Source organism: Bos indicus, chromosome 8 (assembly GCF_029378745.1).
Source record: "Bos indicus isolate NIAB-ARS_2022 breed Sahiwal x Tharparkar chromosome 8, NIAB-ARS_B.indTharparkar_mat_pri_1.0, whole genome shotgun sequence".
In the NCBI taxonomy this organism is placed as follows: Eukaryota; Metazoa; Chordata; class Mammalia; order Artiodactyla; family Bovidae; genus Bos; species Bos indicus.
The window spans coordinates 102,583,177-102,602,785 of NC_091767.1; the positions used below are offsets into that span (position 1 = coordinate 102,583,177).

Below are 19,609 nucleotides of genomic sequence, written 5' to 3' on the forward strand. Positions count from 1 at the left end.
TCTTAGGTTTGAGTTATAAAAGCCTGGGCCCCACGCCCATGAGTTTCGGTAAGAGCAGGTGGGGCCCCAGTATTCTCAGCAGTTCTGCTCCTGAGCTCGAGCTTCCTCCCCATAATTAGGGGCTGGATGGAGGAAGAGAGATTCCATCTATAGGCTGTACTCACCAGAGCTTAGTCTCTGCAACAGGTAGGGGCAGGATGAGAAAGGATGACATTCTGTTCTTCCTGGAAAGTAGCCCTCGGATGTAGAACTAGGGAGGGAGGGAGCCCTGTGTCCTTGGGCTGCAGCAGTCTGGAGGAGAGTCATCTCACTGAAGTGGGGGGAAAGGAGTGGGTGGGGAAAGGCTCTTCCCTTCACATACCATAGACTCTTGCAGTTCTCACCGAGGTTTTGTAGATGTAAGGTAAGGGAGTTAGAGAACGCGAGGTTCAGAAAAAGAACGAGACTGGCACTTTACAGAACAGATCACCTTTAATGAGGCGAGAAGGGGCAGCAGTCAGATTAGCGAGCTGCTGCACTAACCTAAGAAAAGAGTAAGTATATATAGGCACGTATGTGAAAAGTTACTGTCTTAAGGGGATCTGTTCTTCTCCAAGGTTGTTCGGAGTAGTTATCTCTTAAATGGCTGGGGCAAGGACTTTTGGAGATGGGCCAGAAGCTGGACCAGCTGGGAGCTGGGCATAATCAACCTTAATATCCATTTTTCTTCTGGTGAGAGTGTTCTTTGTTTTGCATGGAACGGTGGGGAGGGCCTGGAGGGGAGTTTTAACTCCAGGCTATTTTGAGCTGTGTGACTTTCCTTCAGTAGGTTTTCTTGAACAACTGTTTCTTCATTTGTTGTATGCTCTTAGAGCCATTTCCAGAGACTTAAACAAATCAAAATAATTTTCATTAGTTTCACTGGAGAGCTGTTTGTGGAGCTCCTTGTACTGTGAGGCCAGAAGTGGAACTCTAAACTGGGCCTGAGAAATTTTTTTTTATAAAGAGAAACTTACCCCTCATCAATTATTTGGTTACCCTAAATACAGTTCAGCCAAGAAAGGCAGATTAAATATTCGACTCCTTTTTTAACATTGTCTCAAAACAGACCAAATTAGAAAGCTGAAACTGCTGCCTATCCATTCTTCATCTTTTTCAAGACAACTCAAAATTATATGACCTCATTTGTGTTACTAGACTGAACTATTCTTAGCTGAATCTTCACAGTAAGAAGAAGCCAAGAGGCATCATGTGGACTGTTTTTCTGAAATTTTTTTCCTCAAATATACGTTGCTTTGCAGAGTGACTTCTGTGGGCTAACTTAAAAATTTATAAATCTTGCCACTTCTTCCTTAGCCTACCTTCAGAACTGTCTTCCTGAGAAAACCCCGTTTCCAGTGGTCAGTAGGGGGCTTGAGGTTGCACAAGGCTTAGCTTTAAATCACTCATTTTATCTGAAGACTCAGAGAAGGTCTAACTCTTTCAAAACAAATTCAACTACTTTGCTTACTTAGTAAAGCAACTCCCACATTAAAGTCCTGATAGTTAATACAAAGTTACCTTTTGAATTGTGACATATTTTGAGTGAGAAAATAATTGTTATCTGAACACTGGCCTTTGCTTCTCTTTTCAAAGAGAGAAAAAATTATTGTAGGCCGAAACTTGTTTTATCTTTGTTATGCCAATCCCTCAAATTTGGATAATCACAAAATGAATATAGAGAAGTATAGCCTACAGAGCACATTACAGTTTTCAAGGTGCTTCATATCCACTATTTTGATTGGTTCTCTGGCCAACTCTATAGATAGAGGGGATTGTCTCCGTTTTATGGTTTAGGAAACTGAAGCTCAGAATACAGGGCTGATGCTAGGCCATTTGGGGACCTTTGGGTGAGTTAGAGAAAGGGACCCTTCAAGACACTTTACAAACTATTTGCTAAAAACTTATTTCAATGGATAAACAAATCTATGGTGATTACCATTTGAGCAACACCCCTGAGTTGGCCCACCACCTGCGCAATAGTACCTGCTGGTCTTGCTGGCGAGGTTAAGTAATTTTTCAGACATCCAAGGCCGGCAAGTGAAGGGGGTTGGGCTTAAAACCCGAGTCCTTGCTCTTCAGTCCACTGTGTTCTGATGCCTCTCTGGTTCCCTCTCTTTATGCACAGACGACAATCTTAATCAGACAGGAAGGATGAGGCTGTGTAGAAAAGAACTGACTGATGGCAAGGAGCCCTCCCGAAGCCTTTGCTTCAGCCTCTCCATGTTCTGAGAGAGGAGGAGCCCGGTAACTGTTGCTAACTGCCGTTTTCCTGCCATGTGGGCCGCAGGCAGCAGGAGAATCAAGGCCTAACAGCCAGGAGGCTCCAGGATCAGTTGGAGATCCACTTTATGTACTTAAGTAGGCTTCCCTGGTGGCTCAGATGGTAAAGAATCTGCCTGCTATGTGAGAGACCTGGGTTCGATCCCTGGGTTGAGAAGATCCCCTGGAGAAGGGAAAGGCTACCCACTCCAGTATTCTGCCCTGGAGAATTCCATGGACTGTACAGTCCAAGGGGTCGCAGAGTCGGACTGAGCAACTTTCACTTCAGACAAGAGGACCTGAGCCTTGGCCTGTTAGACTGGTGTCCTGGAGCTTTGAGTTCCTAAGAAACTAGATTCTGATTTCTTTTGTTCTTTTCTACTTTCTTTGTGATCTCTACTAGGGATAGGCCACTTTGAGTCACCTTGGTTTTCTGAGCATACCTTCCAGTGACACTCGGCTCAGTTTGACCTGTGTGTAGAGAGTCAGTGAAAGCATCTTTCGACATTCTCTGCCCCTGCTCTCCTCCTTGTAGAACAATCTTTTGTTTTTCCATTGGTCCTGACATCTGGGGTAACAGACTCTGTTCTTCATTGATTTTGGATAACAGAGTGCTTCCTTTGGAGTCAGGATTTCATTCATGGTGGCAATGACTTTTAAAATATCAGTTTATTCACACACACCTAAAGGATTTGTTTGCTGAATTAAGGACAGACATGCATCTGGCTTTTAGATAGAAATGTTCAGAGGTTCTTTGGAATCCAGAAGAATTAGGGGGAAAAAATGTAAATTTTCAACTGCCATAAGGTACCAAGGTATGAAATTCATTTGCTCTCCTGTTTATACATTTAATTAAAAATATTAAGTACTTATTATATGTTAGAGAATCAACCCCTATATTATCTTGACAGAGAAAGGGAATGTTCTAGAGACTTGGAGAGTCCTTCTCAGGAATAAAGCTAGAAATTTTATTGGATCAAATGGTAAAGTTGTTTTTGACCACTAGGTGGCGATATCACCTTATGAAAATGATACTCTTCTGCGGACTGGAGGCCTCCGGTTATTTCTGAGACCGTGTGTATACAAAGAGACTTCTTTGTGAATATATGGAGGGAAAGCCATATATTATCGTTTACATAGCGATCTGATTGAAACGTTCAAGGGGACTGGCAACTCCAGGAGGGATGGGACTGTGTCTGTTGTCATGCTTATAGCCTAGCTTATAGTTCATGTATTGGGCACTCAATAAATAAATAAAGCTTTTGAACCATTTAGATTGTCATTGGAAGAACCATTTCAAGAGTGTGGAAAATCCTGGAACATGCACAGGGGCCTAGGATTTGGAGAAGTTGGGGGCTATTGGTGATCCTGATGGATTATCAATTGAGCAGAGACTCAGCTAGGCAGCATTGGGAAGGTAGAAACATCAAAAGTGATCTGAGGCTCTTCTAATTGCTTTGTGTTTCCTAAATTTCTCTTGATGAGGAAAAGAATTTCTCCCTTTATAATCTAGGGGGTTGTAAGCCAACAAATTTGAATTTTTTCCTTGCTTCTGTATTGCTTCTAATGATGGCTCTGTCTTGGAAAGGATCTCCAAAAATAATGTCCTCTTCTCTGCCTGTCATTCAGTGGTAAATTGTTTATTCTGTAATTTATTTATTGTTCATTCATTCAGTCCACAAATAGTCACTGAACAACTCTGATGTACAGAGCGCTCATCTAGACTGTGCGACCATCTCTGACCTTTTCCTATCGTGGCTCCTTTGAGTTCAGTTAATCACAATCCTACCAGCCGTAGCATCCACATCCGTGCTCCTCTCTGTTTCTTCTGCTCTCACCCTAGCCCTGGCCTCCATCTTCTTTCATGTGGGTCACTGCATCCATCCCTAATCTTTACCCCTTGCATCTATTTTTCCCATCTGTCCAGTGTGCAGATATGGTTATGTTACTCCTTTGCTGAAAACTCTCCCTTGCCCTCAGGGTCAAACCCAGCCTCTTTTGCCTTACAAAATAGGCTGTGACCCAGCTACGCCCTACTTGTCTCCCTCCATCCCAATTCCCCCTGACTTTAACATTTTATTTTATTTATTTATTTTTGGCTGTGATGGGTCTGGCTTGCGGCATGCAGGCTTCTTTCTAGGTGTAGCATGATGGTTTGGAAGTCGTAGCACAAGGGCTCTGTAGTGGAGGCATGAAGGCTTCTCTAGCTGTGGCGCATGGACTTATTTGCCCTGTGGCATGTGGGATCTTAGTTCCCTGACCAGGGATAGAACCAGCGTCCCCTGGATTGGAAGGCAGATTCCTAACCACTGGATCACCAGGGAATTCCCTCCCCCTGACTGTCACCTTGTTCTATGTGCTCTAGCCATGGTTTTTCCTTTTGGTTCTTGTAATAAGCCCTGTTCTCTCTTACCTTCACACTTTTTCTCCCCCCATACTTTTCCTTCAACCTATAAAATTCTTTCCTTCCTCCTTCTGCCTGGCGACTTTCTACTCCTTCTTCAGATCTCAGCTTCTGTTGTTCTTTGGGGGAGCTTTTTCTGATCACTGTCATGGTGAGGTCCCACTCTTTCTCTTTTCCTCTCATAGCCTCTGTGAGGTTCACAGCCTGTCCATTGTCACCCTCCACGGCCAGATGATCAGTCCTGAGACTGCCATCTGTCTTCACCACGTGTCTTTAGTACCTGATTGTGCCTGGCACATTGTAAGTGCTCAGTAATATATGCTGAATGAATGAATGAGTAAAAAGAACATGGTGACATATCTCCTTCCTTTGGGGGTACATATAATGCAGCAGTGTGAGCTGAGAGGTGCAAAGAAGGAGCTATAGTGGTAAGAAGGAAGGGGTACCTTGGGCGCTGCCATCTGAGGCTGAGTCTTGGTAAATGGAGATGTTTGTGGAGGTGGCCTTTGAGTGGAGGAAAGTGAGAAAAGTTTGGAGGGTAGGCAAGGGGAGTAGTGTTCCCATCTGGCAAGAGTGGGAAGTAGGACTGGAGATAGCCTGTGCCCAGACAGTTCAGCCTGGAGAGAGTGGACTCTAGCTGATGGCCCTGATGGCTTTTGAACAGAGGAGCGATAGGACTAAATTAGGGCTTTAGATTCTAACATTTTAAAATTCTAAAGTTTAGAAATGGTTAATATAATGGCAGTGAAACATAAATTGTAGAGAGACCAGTGAGACCTATTAGGAGGCTGTTATAGAAGTCAAGATGCAAGGTGACCAGGGCCTGGATCATGTAGATGGCAATAAGAAGGGAGACAAAGGGATGCTGTGCAGAAGAAGGATTAAGAAGAAGCTGGAAAGTGGAAAGAAAAGAATGAGGGAGAGGGAAGAGTCAAAGAATTTTCAGCCTGATTCAGTGAGGGGCTGTCATTATTAGAAAGTGTGAAGTTAAAAGCAAGAATCAGTTTAAGGAGAAAGAAAGGAATTTGTCCATCAGACCTTTACAATGGAGTTCTTGCCATCCATGCTTTTCACTTACAGAAATTTTGTGCGGGGCCAAAAAATAAAACACAAGTGGGAGGGAGTGACAGGGAGAATATACGCAGCTGGTGGGGGCTATTGTGGCTCTGCACTCAGAAAAATACTTCTCAGAGGGAGTTCGAGATGGGGAAAGTGAATTTGCCTTCCCCTTTTGATTTACAATACCATGTGCATTTTATGGATGACTAAGGGCTTATTCGAGGGTAATTTTGACTATTCATAGTCTATGCTTTATATGCTGATTAGATTTGAATTCTCTGGCAAAATTTGGCTCTTTAAAATGTGTGCCAGACACTAGGCTGAGCAGTAGCAGCTACTAAGAAGACCTATCTCAGTCACTGCATTACAGAATAGTTGGGTAGAAAGATGCAAAAGCAGACACTTAGGGCCACAGTCCAGGTGAGCCATTGAAAGAAGGGAGTGGGTGCAAAGAGGAAGGGAAATTGCTGGTTAGAGAGAGCAGAGGTGGCCCAGGGCCCTGGTGTTGGAGAGAGATCAGGGTGTCATCATTAGAACAGGTAGCTGAGAGTGAAATAGGAGTGGATGAGAGCTCAGAGCAGGAGACTATTGAGGAAGGAGGGAGACTGAAGGGCACAGCTGGGTAGCATAGTCTCCCTTGGAGTCAGGAAAAGTCATAAAATAGAGGAATTTTCAGAGCAGTGAGAGGAGAGCTAAGGCAAGGGGATGAGGACTGAGATGAGGCAAGTGATATTCACGTAAGGAAGTCAATGGTGACCTCTGAGCGAACAGTTTCAATAAGTGGTAGAAGCAGAAAAAGCGGTCCAAGAGTGAATGGTAAGAATCTGGAAGCAAAAGGAATACATGCCGCTGCTATGAAAGCTCCAGTGAAACCAACCTACATATATCCCCTAGTTCCCTAGGAAATTCCTCTGGAGAATGATTGGGATCCCTGGATGCCATGACCTCTGTCCCGGTATGACCTGTAACTGTCCACTGAAGACACATCGCCATCACAATACACTGATCCCGAAAAAGGCTTTGGTCTACATAAACTTTATATTCAAGCTTGAGTGTAATCCAGCTGAGCCACAGATCTCGGCTGTGGTTGCTGCATTTTGCACTAAACATATCCATATTATTTTCTTCCATAAGTAGAATCCACATTCCCACATGACTGCAAATGTGAACTTGCTAATAGCTTCCCTGGAGTTTACTTCTTGCAATTACCTCATCAGAATTTAGACAAGGCACCATATAACAATTTATTCCAGGATAAATTCCAGAGAGCTCTGGGTGTTTTTTTTTTTTTTTTTAGTTAATGGCTCCTTGTCCTACTTAGATTGTTCTTTTCAAGAGATTTAAATAATAAGAAAAAAAAACTCTCTTTTTTTATGTACCCATATAGTTACCATTTCTGGTGTTCTCTTCATTCCTTTTGTAGATCAAGACTTCCATATGGTGTTGTTATTCTCCTTCCTTAAGACTTTAGCATCTCTTGTAGTACAGGTTTGTGGTTAAATTCAATTAGCTTTTGTAAGTCTGAGAAAATCTTTTTTTTTCACTTTCATTTTAAAAAGAAATTTTTGCTGGGTAAAGAATTCTAGGTTGACAGTTGTTTTCCTTTAAAGTTGTTGCTTCATTGTCTTCTGGCACCTATTTCTAAGTCCAGTATTGTGCCTGTCTTTGTTCCTCTGTATATAATGCGTGTGTATGTGTTTTTTCTGGCTGCTTTCGAGATTTTTCTCTTTGTCAGTGGTTTTAAAACAACTTGCTTATGACGTGCTTTGACATAGGTTTCTTCATGTTTCTTCTGCTTGCGGTTCACTGAGCTTCTTGGGTTTGTGGCTTTATGCATGTATGTGTGTGTGCTCAGTCACTCATTCATGTCCTACTTTTAGCGACCCCACCAGGCCCCTCATCCTTGGGATTTTCTAGGCAAGGATCCTGGAGTGGGTTGCCATGTCCTTCTCCAGGGGATCTTCCTGACCCAGGGATTGACTCCACATCTCCTGCATTGGCAGCTGGAGTCTTCACCACTGTACCACTTGGGAAACCCACGTGCATTTACAGTTTTCAACAAATTTGGGAAATTTCCAGCCATTATTGCTTCAAATATAACTTTTATCTCCTACTGCTGGAAGTTGTCCTGCAGTTCACTGATGTTCTTTTTTTTTTTCTCTTTGTGTTTCATTTTGAATGGCTTCTATGACTATGCCTTCAAGCTCACTAATCTTTTTCTTTTTTCTACATTAATCCACTGTTAATCTCATCATATATATATATTAACCCCAGATATATTTTTTACCTTTAGATATTTGGTCTTTTTTTTTGCATCTTCCATAACTCTACTTAACATGCTCTGAAAGTGTTTCTTGAACATAAAAATATACAGTTGTTATAACTATTTTAATGTGCTGTCTACTAATTCTATAATCTGTGTCATTTCTGGACTGGTTTCTATTGATTTTTCTCATTATGGGTCACATTTTCCTTTTTCTTTGCATTCCTAGTAACTTTTATTGGATACTAGACACTGAATTTTGCCTTGTTGAATGTTGGATATTTTTGTATTCTTATAAGTATTCTTGAGTTTGTTCTGGGATGCAGTTATATTACTTAGGAAGTTTTTGATCTCTTTGGCTCTTGCTTTTAAGTTCTCTTAGATGAGAACAGAGCATCATTTAGTTTAGGGCTAATAATTCCCCACAACTGAGGTAAAACCCTTCTGAGTACCTACCCAATGCCCCCAGGAATTAGAAGGTTTTTCCAGTCTGGCTGGTGAGACTAAGAACTGGCCCTGGTCCTGTGAGAGCCTGGGAAAGATTATTAACTCTAATCCTTTTGGGTGGTTCTTTCCCCAGCCTCAGGGTACTTTCCTAATGTCTATGAGCTCATCAGCACTTAGCTGAAGATTTGAAAGGAGACCTCTGTAGATCTCTGAAGCTCTCTGTGCAGCTGTTTCCTCTCTGATGCTCTGTCCTGTGAACTCTAGCTGCCTTGGTCTCCTGACCTCCTCAGCACAGGGTCTGAAGTTGATCTCTCCAGGCAGCTGGGGCAATCAAGGGGCTCACCGTGTTGGTTGTGTTTCTCGGGGATCGCCATCCTTTGTTGCTTGATGTCCAAGGTCTTGAAAACTGTTGTTTCATGTATTTTGTCTCATCTTTCAGTTGTTTCAGGTGAGAGGGAAAATCCACTCCCCAAACTGGATCCAATCCCAAGATGTTACTCTGTCTTGGTGGGAGGCAGAAGTTTTTATTGTTTAAGTTTGCAAAACTTTTTGAGGGCCTCTGGAGCCCGTGGCTGTGCTAAGCCAAGCTGCTTATCCTCAGGTCAGGAAAAGGGGTGCTTCTTGAAGAGGCTGAAAGGGATTCCAACAGAACCACAAGGAAACTGAGGCATTCTAGGAGAGACAGGGGACTCTGCTTTTCTGTCAAGTCCTTGGCTCTTTTTATTGCACTGAACTCACTATTTTTCATTCCTTTGGCAGTGAAGGTTTTGTTCTCTTCTATTTTGAAACAATATCTCTCAACTTAGTTGAAATCCTGAAGCTTTTTTTTTTTTTAAACTTGGTTCCTACTTAGACCCTGTTTGTGTATTTGGGTCACCAAAGGCTTCTATACCTGAGGCAAATTAAAATTTCTCAGTGGTATTTACAGCAACCAGCACCTGCTCCCAGAGAAAACCATTGTGTTTTACCTTGAAGATGAATTACAGACATGCTTTTAAAAGATAAATCCTGCATTTCAAGGGTGAAAAAATACCACTTAACAAAACATTCCAGCTGGTTAAATTTAGAAGAAGAAAAAACCTGACCCAAGAATATTCTCTGGCTTTGAGCCCAGGGTATTTTTCCTTTTGGAGTGAATTTGGTACAGTTTCATTCATGTGGAGCTGTTGCCTCCCGGCATTTTATTCTGGGATGGAAGGTCAACAGCAATTGTCTTGTTGCTGAATCCAATGGACACTTCTCAGTTACTAACCTCCTTGACCTCTCAACAGTGTTTGAGATTGTTGACTATTATCTTTTCTTAATACACTGCCTGGCTTACCTTTTCCCTGTCTAGCCTTTCTTCCTCTGCCTGTCTTTTCAGTTGATATTCTTCTCAGTTCTTTTCTGAACCCTCTTCTCACAATTAACATTCTCTTTGGGCTCTTTTATCCATACCATGGCTTCATTGGGAATTCCTAAATCTATATTTTCAGCCTAAGTTATTTTCTCCTGAATTTATATCCAGTGTATTCAACCGTTCACTTGGCATCTTTGCTTGGACAGCAAGTCGGTAACTTGACCTTAGCAGGCTCAGAGTTGCTCTCATGTTCTCCATCTCTGTAAATTGTACTTCTGAACCAAGCTAATTTCTCAGGTCAGAATTTCTCTTCTCTTACCTTTCAATCAGCCACCAAGTCCTGTTGATTCTGCCTTTTTCCATCCATCACTTTATGACAAATAGAAGGGGAAAAAGTGAAAGCAGGGACAGATTTTATTTTTTTAGGCTCCAAAATTACTGTGGACAGTGACTGCAGCCTTGAAATTAAAAGACACTTGCTCCTTGGAAGGAAAGCTATGACAAACCTAGACAGCATATTAAAAAAGCAGAGATATCACTTTGCTGACAAAGGTCCATATAGTCAAAGCTATGGTTTTTCCAGTAGTCATGTATGGATGTGAGAGTTGGCCCATAAAGAAGGCTGAGCACCAAAGAATTGATGCTTTTGGACTGTGGTGTTGGAGAAGACTCTTGAGAGTCCCTTGGACTGCAAGGAGATCAAACCAGTCAATCCTAAAGGAAATCAATCCTGAATATTCATTGGAAGGACTGATGCTGAAGCTGAAACTCCAATACTTTGGCCATCTGATGGGAAGAACTGACTCATTGGAAAAGACCCTGATGCTGGGAAAGACTGAAGGCAGGAGGAGAAGGGGATGATAGAGGATGAGATGGTTGGATGGCAGTACCAACTCGGTGGACATGAGTTTGAGCAAACTCTGAGAGTTGGTGATGGACAGGGAAGCCTGGTATGCTATAGTCCATGATGTCGCAAAGAGTCAGACACAACTGAGCAACTGAACTGAACTGAACTGAAAGAAAATCAGTCCTGAATGTTCATTGGAAGGACTGATGCTGAAGTTCCAATACTTCAGCCCACATGAAGTGAAGAGCTGACATTGGAAAAGACCCTGATGCTGGGAAAGACTGAAAGCAAAAGAAGAGGGTGGCAGAGGATGAGATGGTTAGATAGCATAACTGATTCAATGGACATAAATTTGAGCAAACTCCAGGAGACAGTGGAGGACAGAAGTCTGGCACGCTGCACTCTGTGGGGTCACAAAGAGTAGGACGTGACTTAGCGACTGAACAACAACAATAAGCCCTACTGTTACTGCACTAGTTTTTTTTTTTAAAGCTGGGTCACTGGAAAAGACTTTGCCTAATAACACTTCTGATTCCAACCCTCATGCCACCCCTCCATCTTCCCAATCCACTTTTGACACTCTAGCCAGAATGATTTTTCTAAAGCACAAAACCAGTTGGGACCTTACTTAAAATCTTTCAATGACTGTCCTACATTTAGGAGCCTGAGCTCCTTTTAATAATACCTGAAGCCCTGTAAGATGTTTATCTTCTTGTGTATTACTTCCTTCATCACACGCCAAGTTCCCTGCTATATATCCATTGCTCTGTTCCTCAAATTCGTGAGCTTCTCTCACTTTCTGGTCCTTGAGTGTTTTGCTCTCTTTACCTGTAACCCTTCCTTCATCTCCTTAGCTTGGCTAAATCGTCCTTTGGGTCTCACTTTCTTTGAGAAGTCTTCTCTGACTTGCTTTCTCATCCTGGTTTGTCCAGCTGCCCAGGCTACGTGAGATATTAATCCGTGTTTCTGCACGTTACCCTGTTTCCTCTGTTGTAACACTCATCCAGTTTTCCATCAGATTTTAAACTCCATCTTGTTCACTTCTGTATGCTCAGTGATCAGCATAAGGCTTGACACAACACAGGTGCTTATTAGCTTAGCAAACATTTGTTGAATTGATTCTTAATGTGCCAGAAGCCGTGGGGGTCTTAGACCTACTAGTTTGCAGCCTCATCACTCTGAGCAGGAAGATTACTGTGAATGATGACATTCTATAATGGTTCTTTGGCTGGACTCTTATTCTTCCACTGTTTATTTACTACCCTAGCAACCTGATTCATTTAACAACTCTGAAACTTAGTTGTCTCATCTATAAATACAAAGGCTTGAACTTCCTGAAGGCAAATGGTGGGATGATCTTTTTTCTTTTTTTGGTTACTAGTATTTATATATTTGGAGAAGGCAATGGCAACCCACTCCAGTGCTCTTGCCTAGAAAATCCCATGGATGGAGGAGCCTGGTGGGCTGCAGTCCATGGGGTCGCTACAAGTCGGACTCAACTGAGCGACTTCACTTTCACTTTTCACTTTCATGCATTGGAGAAGGAAATGGCAACCCACTCCAGTGTTCTTGCCTGGAGAATCCCAGGGACGGGGGAGCCTGGTGGGCTGCCATCTATGGGGTCGCACAGAGTCGGACACGACTGAAGTGACCTAGCAGCAGCAGTATTTATATATTAGTCAATTATACTTTCTCTCCTGTGCAATGATTATTCATATTCTTTGATACATTTTTTTCTTACTATTTGTGAGACTACTTCGTACCTATATACATATTTGCCATATATTTTGTAAGTATCTTAAATTCATTAAAAATTATTTATTTATTTGCTGTGTTGGGTCTTAGTCGTGGCACACAGGATCTTCGTTGCTGCACATGGGCTTATTCTCTGGTGGCCCCGTGGCATCTGGAATCTTAGTTCCCAGACCAGGGATCGAACCCGAGTTCCCTGCATTGGAATGTGGGTTCTTAACCACTGGACTACCAGGGAAGTCCTAAACTCAGTTTTTAATTTTAAAATTTGAACTTTTTATGGCCATAGAAAAACTATTTTTTTTAAAAATCTTTTTCAATCATTAAAAGCTTTAAAATCCATTCTTAGTTTACCTGCTATGCAAAAGCAGGTTGGCTGGCCAGATCTGGCCCGTAGGCATAGTTTGCCAACCCCTGCACTAATATGTCAGAGAAGGTAATGGCACCCCACTCCAGTACTCTTGCCTGGAGAATCCCATGGACGGAAGAGCCTGGTGGGCTGCAGTCCATGGAGTTGCTAGGAGTCAGACACGACTGAGTGACTTCACTTTCACTTTTCACTTTCATGCATTGGAGAATGAAATGGCAACCCACTCCAGTGTTCTTGCCTGGAGAATCCCAGGGACGGGGAGCCTGGTGGGCTGCCGTCTATGGGGTCACACAGAGTCGGACACGACTGAAGTGACTTAGCAGCAGCAGCACTAATATGTTCATTACATTTGAGCCATCTTTGTGTTCCTAGAATAAATACCATTTGAATGAATCATGAATTTACTGCTGGATTTGATTTGCTATTATTTTATTTAGGATTTCTATGTCTATATTTATAAGTCAGATTGGCCTAGCAGAGATTTAAAACTAGTTATAGGACATAGATGTATTTCATTTGACTTACATAATATTTTGAAAAGATTTGAATTGTCAATATTAAAAAGTTGGGAAATACATTAAAAATTAGAGATTTCTGATTTTTAAAAAAGGAATGTGGCAAAACTGGGAGGATGTGGGCCTAGCTTTGTCACATTTTTAATAGATCTTCTTTTTCTATGTTTTCTATTTTATTAATTTCTACTCTTGTTTTTGTCTTTGGCCTTTGGTCTGTAGTTTGCTGCTGCTAACCTTATCTGGTTTTTGTCTTTGCTTAGCCTCATATCTAGGGCTGACAAATCTTCCAGCATTTCTTATAGTTCTGAAAAAGTTTTAAACTACAGAGGCATTATCTGTTTCTTGAAGGTCTGACAGAATTGGTCTCTAAAGCTGTCTGTCGCTTAGTCACGTCCGACTCTTTTGTGCCCCCGTGACTGTAGCCTGCTGGGCTTCTCTGTCCATGGAATTTCCCGGGCATGGATACTAGAGTGGGTTGCCATTTCCATCTAAGTCTTCTATAATTTTGTCAGGTAGATTTTTTATTCCCTTTTGTATTTTATCTATGGTTAGTGATCTATTAAAAATGTCAAACTCTTGTATCAATTTTAACAATTAATACTTTCTAGAAAAGCATCAGCCCCCCCCCCCCCCAGATTTTCACATTTACAAATAAGGTTGCAATGGTTTTCTCTCATAATTTAAAGAATTACTTTTGTATCTTGGCTATCTCTCTCTTTCCTAAACTTGCTTCTTTATAGCTTTCTTTGTTTTGCCAGAATTCTGTTCTTTGAAAAGAACCAGGCCATGGTTTTATTGTTGAAGTCTATTTTCTAAAGATGAGTTTCAACTTTAAGCTTATTATTTTCTTTTAGAATTTCATCTGCATTAGCTGTTCCACTTTTAACTTTTTAAAATGTCTTTAAAGAAAATTGTTCTTATTTTCTAAATCAAATCATGTTTTCCCTGAACTTTTACTCTATTCTATTGATCTGTCTTCTTTCTATATTGTTTTAAGACTATTTAACATCTGGTAGTCTTTGTCCCCTTTATTATTATTTTTCAAAATTGCTTTGAATATCAGGTCAGATGATATCTTAAAGGCACTAGGTTTCTTTGATAGCTAATGTCAAAATGCACCCAAATAAATCTCTCTAGTCCCTTCCATCCAAACACTAGAAGTCCTTACTCTTCTAGAAACAGAGTCGGTCTTAAGAAAATATCTATAATCAATCTTTGCATGTGGATGTGGTGTATATGTATAGGACATTTAAGTGGGTTTTGTGTGTGTGTGTGTGTGTGTGTGTGTGTGTAGCATGTGGCTGTGCACCTATGTATGTCCAGAGATGTGTTTATATATATGTGTGAGGTGTGTATGTGGTGTGTTGATTCGTGTGTGGGGTGTGTGTATCTATATGGTACATTTGTATATCTGGTGTATTTGTGAATGTACATCAGAAGTGTTGTGGTAGGTGTGTGTGCAGGTGTGTGTGTGCAGTGTTTACACTGTGTGTGTAGTTTGTCTACGTATGTGTGGAGTGTGTGTAAGTTTAAGAGGGATACTGAGACCCATGGCCAGGGGGAGCTAGAGTGTTCAGGGCATGTCCCAAAGCCAGGCCTGGTTCTCACACTCCCTTGCCTTTTGGGAGAAAGCAGGGCCATAAACAGCGACCCTTTCTGGATGTCCCCTGTCGCCGGCAGTGTGGGTTAAAGGGCCAGTGTGTCTTGCAGTGCCGCTGCCCAGGCTCCGCTCACTTCTGTCCTCCCCCTTCCTGAGAAAAGAGCAACTTCCCCTTTAAGAGAAGGAAGCTTCATTGCTCTACTAAAGAAAGGGATCTAACGTTTGGTGGTGAGGGTGGTGGAGGTGGTGCCACCACAGGAGTTAGATTAGTATCGGAGTGGCACTGGGGTCTCCCAGCTGAACAGGTTAGCTGCTGACGCGGCAGAAGGAGTCATGAGGGAACCTGCGAGGCAGCGGGACCTTGACCCCAGTGGGGGTGAAGGGCCCCGTGTGGGCCTCAGTCTTTTCTCCCCCAGGCCACATACGGATAATGTAAGTCTGCCCAGCCCTCCTGCTGGCTGTACCGTAGTACCTCTAAGATATCACCTGGTCTGATATCCAAAACAATCTGGAGAAATAATAATAGAGGGGCTAGGACTTACTGGGCTTTCCAGGTGGTGCTAGTGGTAAAGAACCCACCTGCCAATGCAGGAGACATGAGATGTGGGTTGATCCAGGGTCGGGAAGATCCCCTGGAGGAGGGCATGGCAACCCACTCTAGTATTCTTGCCTGGAGAATCCCCACGGATAGAAGAGCCTGGTGGGCTACAGTCCGTAGGGTCTTGTAGAGTTGGACACAACTGAAGCGACTTAGCACGCATGCATGCATGCAGGACTTAACAGATGTTAAATAGTCCTAAAATAATGTAGAAAGAAGACAAACCGGTCAATGGACCAGAATAGAATGTGCATCTGCCGGTTGCTCACAGCTTCCTGAGTTCAAGGTGGTCTTCCCTAGTGCAAGTGATCCCTGGCAGAGCTTTGAAGGGGCCACTGTCACCTGGGCTCGTCACTTTTCCCTTCATGGACTTCCCTTTCCCCAGGCTCTGGAATACCATACTTTCTAATTGCTACTGGGGTGAACCCCTCTCTCGGGGGCATCCTCAGGCATGTCATGCTCCCATCTTGCTTCCACAGGTCTTCAGCACTTTCAGCCTCAGTGTCCTGTCTGCATTCTATGGCTTGAGCCTAAACTTGCCTATTTTCCCTGGCTGCATGGAGTGGCAGAGCCAGGATACCTCCCTGGCCAGAAAGGATGCCTGGACTCAGACTTCCCCAGCCAGGAGAAGGATCAGGTCCACTCAAGTCCAGGGTGCAGGTAAGTCTGTCTACTATTGGGCTGGGGCCAGGGAAGCAGGCTTGTCCCTGCTATGGGCAGTGCTCAACAAGTGGGTGTGGAGAAAGAGGAGAAAGGGCTTTACCATGTGCCAGGATTCAAACGATCTGCTGGCCGTTACGTGAGTCATTTGCAGTTGACCACTAGTTTGTAGATTTCTGGGCTCTTCTCCAGTTTCTCCTCCCCGCTGGTGGCCAGTTGGCCCTGTGGCCTCTAGTTTCCTTGCCTGCCTCAAGAAGGCAGGTCTGTGACCTTCACTTGCCATTGGCCATGGGGCAGGCATGGAGGCCAAGGAAGAACAGAAGGAGGGTGGTCCTTGGGGCAGACAGGCCTGGGCTCAACTTTCAGCTCTGCCAGCCCTGGACAAGTCACCTGTTCTCTCTGTGTGAGATTCAGATTTATCCCTGGTGAATTGGAGCTAAAACTTCCTAGAGTTACTGGTAAAGATTAACCGAGAAGATGGCTGTAAATTGCACAGCTCAGCCACTGGCACTAGGTCCTCAATACAAAAAGCTTTATTCTCCACTTTCTCTCTTGGATCCCCTCATCTTGTCTTGAGTGGCTCAATGAGTCACAAATATCCATTTGGCAACTTCCAACACTCCCCATTTTTAGATTTACATAAGACCAGCAGCTTTCTCTCCCTCAGCAGCAACAGTCAGAGGGTTGCAGAGCAGATGTCTTGGTGTGAAACTGCTCCCAGAGGCATCCCATGAATGTTTGCTGACAAAAGAGCACAGGGGCTGTCCCTCCTTCCAGCTCTGCTTCCTCCCACCACTCAGGAGATTGGAAGGGCTTCCCTGGTGGCTCAGACAGTGAAGTGTCTGCCTACAATGCAGGAGACCCGGGTTCGATCCCTGGGTCAGGAAGATCCCCTGGAGAAGGAAATGGCAACCCACTCCAGTATTCTTGCCTGGAAAATCCCATGGACGGAGGAGCTTGGTTGGCTACTTACTGTCCATGGGGTCGCAAAGAGTTGGACACGACTGAGCGACTTCACTTCACTATCACTATCCCTCCACGTGGGCTTCGCAGTGGTAAAGAATCCGCCTGCCAATGCAGGAGGCGGGGGTTCGATCCCTAAGTCAGGAAGATTCCCTAGAGTAGAAAATGGCAACTCACTCCAGTATTCTGGCCTGGAAAAATCTCATAGACAGAGGAGCCTGGCAGGCTAGTTCTTGGTGTCCCGAAGAGTCGGATACTGCTGAGCACATCCACACCCCTCCACGCACTATAGTGTGCTTTTCTTCCTCTCAGGTGCTAGGGGCCTGTCCCCCTGTCCCCTGGCACCAGGCTGCAGATGGTGGGCCATGAGGCTGGCTGGAGGAAGCTGCTCTGGTCTGGACCTGTGTGCCAGGCTGCTCCCACCCAACAGAAGGCTCAAGAAAGAGATGGAGGGGCCGAGGTCAGGGAAGGGGCCTGCAGCCTGGCTGCTGCTGGTGGCGGTGGTGGTGGGGGTCAGGGGTCCAAGCATGCAGAACATTTTCCCAACTCCCACTGCATTGGGCCAGGAGGTGCTCCTCTGTCCTTGCTTAGGGAGGGTGATTACTGGTCTGAACTTCAAAGCATGTTGAATCTGGCTAATTGCTGGCCTGAGGGTGCCAGGCGTGGGCAAGTCAGGAGTCCCAGGCCCGGCATAGAGTTGGTACTTGCAGCCCAGCCCGGGGCCTAGAGCCCCGATCCCCGGTAGGGTCGCCCGTCCACGGCTCCACCGGGAGGATCGCGGTCCCTGGCCTGTCCCGGCCGCCGTGCTGCTGTTGCAGAGGGCCCGCGGTCGCCTCCTTCCCCCCTGCCCGCGGCGGCTCGGTCAGGTGGAAATCTCCCCATTCAAACCCGCGCGGGCCAATCAGAACCCGGCGCGCCGCCGGTTCAAACATGCGCTGCAGCCGGCCTCCCGCCTGGCGGCGGAGACACTGGCGCGGGGGCGGGTGAACCTGCTGCCTCGGTTACTGGGAGCAACACAGACGCCTCGAGTTACAGGCGCCCTCGCCCTGGCCCGGCCGGAGCGGAGCCGCGGCCATGGAGCGCTCCCTGCACCGCGTCTCCCTCGGGAGCCGGCGCGCCCAGCCGGGCTTGTCCTTCTATCTCACCACCTTTGGTAAGTGCGCCGCCCGGGGTGGCTTCGCTCTGCCTGCATGCCCAGAGAGGGCAGCTCCCTCGGGGGTAGGTGAGGCCGGGAGCACCTGACTCCCGTGGTCATCCAGGAGGGGCTCAGGGCACAGGCTCAGGCCGAGCAAGCCTCTGGACCCCACCTGCTGCTTGGCCATTGGTGTCAAGTGTAGTTGCTGCTGGCTCTCTTGGCTGGAATAATCATGCCCAGTTAATACTTGAGAGATTCGGTCTGCCACTGCTGAGTTTCCTATTAGCAAGCTGCTCAGGGTTAAATCAAGGTCTTGTTACTACATCTTGAGATCTGGATCCTCTTTCCTTTGGCTCAAGGACAAGACAGGTGCCAGGTCAGCCCAGGGGGCCTTGGCTTCCTGTGGGCTCACCTTGGGCGTGGCAGTGTGGTGGCTCCCGTGGACACCTGACCCTCAGCAGGGGTGGAAGGATTCTCTCCTCCAGGAGTTACCTGGGTCTCTGAAGGTTCACAGGGCTGCCCTGGGGACTGGAGGTAGAAAGAAGTGGGCAGTAGGCACCTGCTTCCAAACCCCTAGACAGCACAGCTGAGTTCCCCCAGTAACAGTGGGGCAGCAACCTTCCCAATGGTCTGGGCAAAGCCGGCCTCCCGAGTCCCCAGAATGAGGATAATTAGCCCTGGCCTAGGATGCAGCCCTTCGCAGCCCTTGTCTCCTCACTGGTTCTGCAACTCTGTGGGGAGGGAGTTATATCTCCTTCCTGAAGACTTGAGATATAGAGACGAAGGTCTCCCAATGAGCCAGTTGGTGCCTAAGCGCAAGCCTTTTGAGACGCCATGTCTAGAACATTAAAAAAAAAAAAAAAACACTTCAAAACAGATTTTTTTAACACCAAAAACATTTTGTATTGGGTTATAGCTGATTAACAATGTTGTGGGAGTTTCGAGTGAACAGTGAGGGGATTCAGCCATACATGTACATGTACAAAACAACTTTTATACAATTTTCTTTATGAAGGATGAAGTAGTTATTGCAACGTAAGTGGACTTTGCCCACATTTCAAAGACAGAGCACCGAAGGAGTTACACCCTCCCTGGGGTTCTGGCTCTCCTATTCAGAGGCTTACCTCTATCAGTACACTTGGGTGTTCACAACCTGCCTCTTCTCTGGGGGCAGGAGTGACGGAAAAGCAGTGGCTCGGCCCCTAGAAATGACCTGTGATCTGGCATCTTGGAATTCACGGGTCCAGTTGGTAGAGGGTAACAATAAGAGGAATTAACTTGCCACCGTTTGTTGCATGTTTATCTTTCGCCATGCCACATGCCAAGTGATTTCCCTGTGTCATCTCATTTAAGCCTCCCAACTGTTAGAGGCAATTC

At 44.9% G+C, this 19,609-nt stretch overlaps 1 protein-coding gene across 8 annotated transcripts in view; it reads left to right on the forward strand.

Moving 5' to 3' along the window:
- Positions 1-2,247: 2,247 nt before the first annotated feature.
- RGS3 (regulator of G protein signaling 3) overlaps positions 2,248-19,609 on the forward strand; it is a 153,257-nt gene continuing 135,895 nt past the window's right edge. For 2 of the 8 annotated variants that reach the window (XM_070795313.1, XM_070795314.1), the window contains exons 1-2: positions 2,248-2,265; positions 15,954-16,134. In XM_070795313.1, the coding sequence (XP_070651414.1) occupies positions 16,032-16,134 (103 nt within the window). In that variant the 5' untranslated portion in view covers positions 2,248-2,265; positions 15,954-16,031. Of the gene's footprint in view, positions 2,266-15,953; positions 16,135-18,104; positions 18,251-19,609 lie in introns of those variants that run through there. The other 6 variants (XM_070795317.1, XM_070795316.1, XM_070795318.1 and 3 more) reach the window with 6 other exon arrangements.